Raw genomic sequence first — 1,401 nt, forward strand, 5'->3', positions numbered from 1 at the left:
CACAGTGAGGACACGCACATTGAGGACACACAGTGAGGACACGCACAGTGAGGACACGCACAATGAGGACACGCACAGTGAAGACACAGTGAGGGCACGCACAGTGAGGGCACGCACAGTGAGGACACAGTGAGGACACGCACAATGAGGACAAGCGCAGTTTAACGTTTGTTGTCGTCCAGGTTTAAGAACGTTGTCTTCAACATCCTTCCTGGACCCAGATCTGGGAGCTTCAGGGTCAAAGCTCAGTTTCTTGGGGTGGAAATGGAGGAGTTCCTGCTCCAATACCAGGTATGAACTGGGTCTAATCCAAACCGGGTCTGATCCAAACCGGGTCTGATCCAGTCCTGAAATGAGCCCTGGAGGCTCAGTGGAGACTAATCTGATTAAAGAAAGCTTGAATGAATGAATACCTTGTATTTACCTGTGTGTGTTTGCGTGCGTGTGTGCAGGACCTGCTGCAGCTGCAGTATGAGGGCGTTGCAGTGATGAAGATGTTTGATACGGCCAAAGTTAATGTTAATCTTCTCATCTTCCTCCTCAACAAGAAGTTCTTCAAGAAATGAGTCACCAGACACTTAGCTCACAACAGAGTGAGACATCATCTTTCACTACCATCTTTGTTCAGTTTGTTTGGATCTTGTCATTTTATTCCTCTACAGCGTGAACATCTGTGCAATACTCTATCTTTGTTTTGTAGCTTGTAAGTTTCACTCTGCAACAGAGTGAGGCATCTTCTTTAATTCAAATCTTTATTTCTCTGTTTTCTACATTTTAATGTCAGATTGAGACATGATGTCTCTTTTTTTCTTCTTTGTATTCAGATTTATTCAGAGTGGCTTGTTCGACTGACTCGTAAATAACTTTGTTTTATACAAATGTGTGATGCATCTGTTGGTCCCAAATGTGCACTTTAATGTTTTTACTTGTTTCTCTGTGAGTCGAACCTTTATCAGGTGAAACATCATTTTTATGTCTGAGGAGCAGCTGAGTGATCAACTAAGTTAACATTTCTGTCATTTTCTGTTGGTTGTTTTTACCTGGTTGAAGATTTTAAACAATAAAAAAATGTCTGAAACATTTGTGACTCACAGAATAGCTTATCTTCTGGTTCTGACTCGTGGTCCAAACCGTTCAGAGCCAGCACGTCCACATTCTGAGACCATCACATGTTGTGACCCCAAGGAAGGGGCGCCTGTTTCCTGCCAACACCACCGTAACTCTGGGAAGAAAAAAAAAAAACCACAATGGCTAAAAGAGCGTGCCAACAATTCATTTTATTTCTATAAGTCCCAACATACGTGTTCTCAGGTCTCTACAGAAACATTCTCATCCAATATAAAATATAATTAGTAAAACACAAAGTTTGTTTTCTCAGTCATCCAGGTATATAACAACAAA

At 41.8% G+C, this 1,401-nt stretch overlaps 1 protein-coding gene across 1 annotated transcript in view; it reads left to right on the forward strand.

The window, feature by feature from the left end:
* LOC119409767 (ras GTPase-activating-like protein IQGAP3) overlaps positions 1 to 566 on the forward strand; it is a 143,551-nt gene extending 142,985 nt beyond the window's left edge. Inside the window, 2 exon segments of the mRNA XM_037676665.1 lie at positions 183 to 291; positions 453 to 566. Of these exon segments, the coding sequence (XP_037532593.1) occupies positions 183 to 291; positions 453 to 566 (223 nt within the window).
* Positions 567 to 1,401: the final 835 nt, after the last annotated feature.

This window comes from Nematolebias whitei, chromosome 5, assembly GCF_014905685.2.
Source record: "Nematolebias whitei isolate Nwh7 chromosome 5, NemWhi1, whole genome shotgun sequence".
Classification (NCBI taxonomy): Eukaryota; Metazoa; Chordata; class Actinopteri; order Cyprinodontiformes; family Rivulidae; genus Nematolebias; species Nematolebias whitei.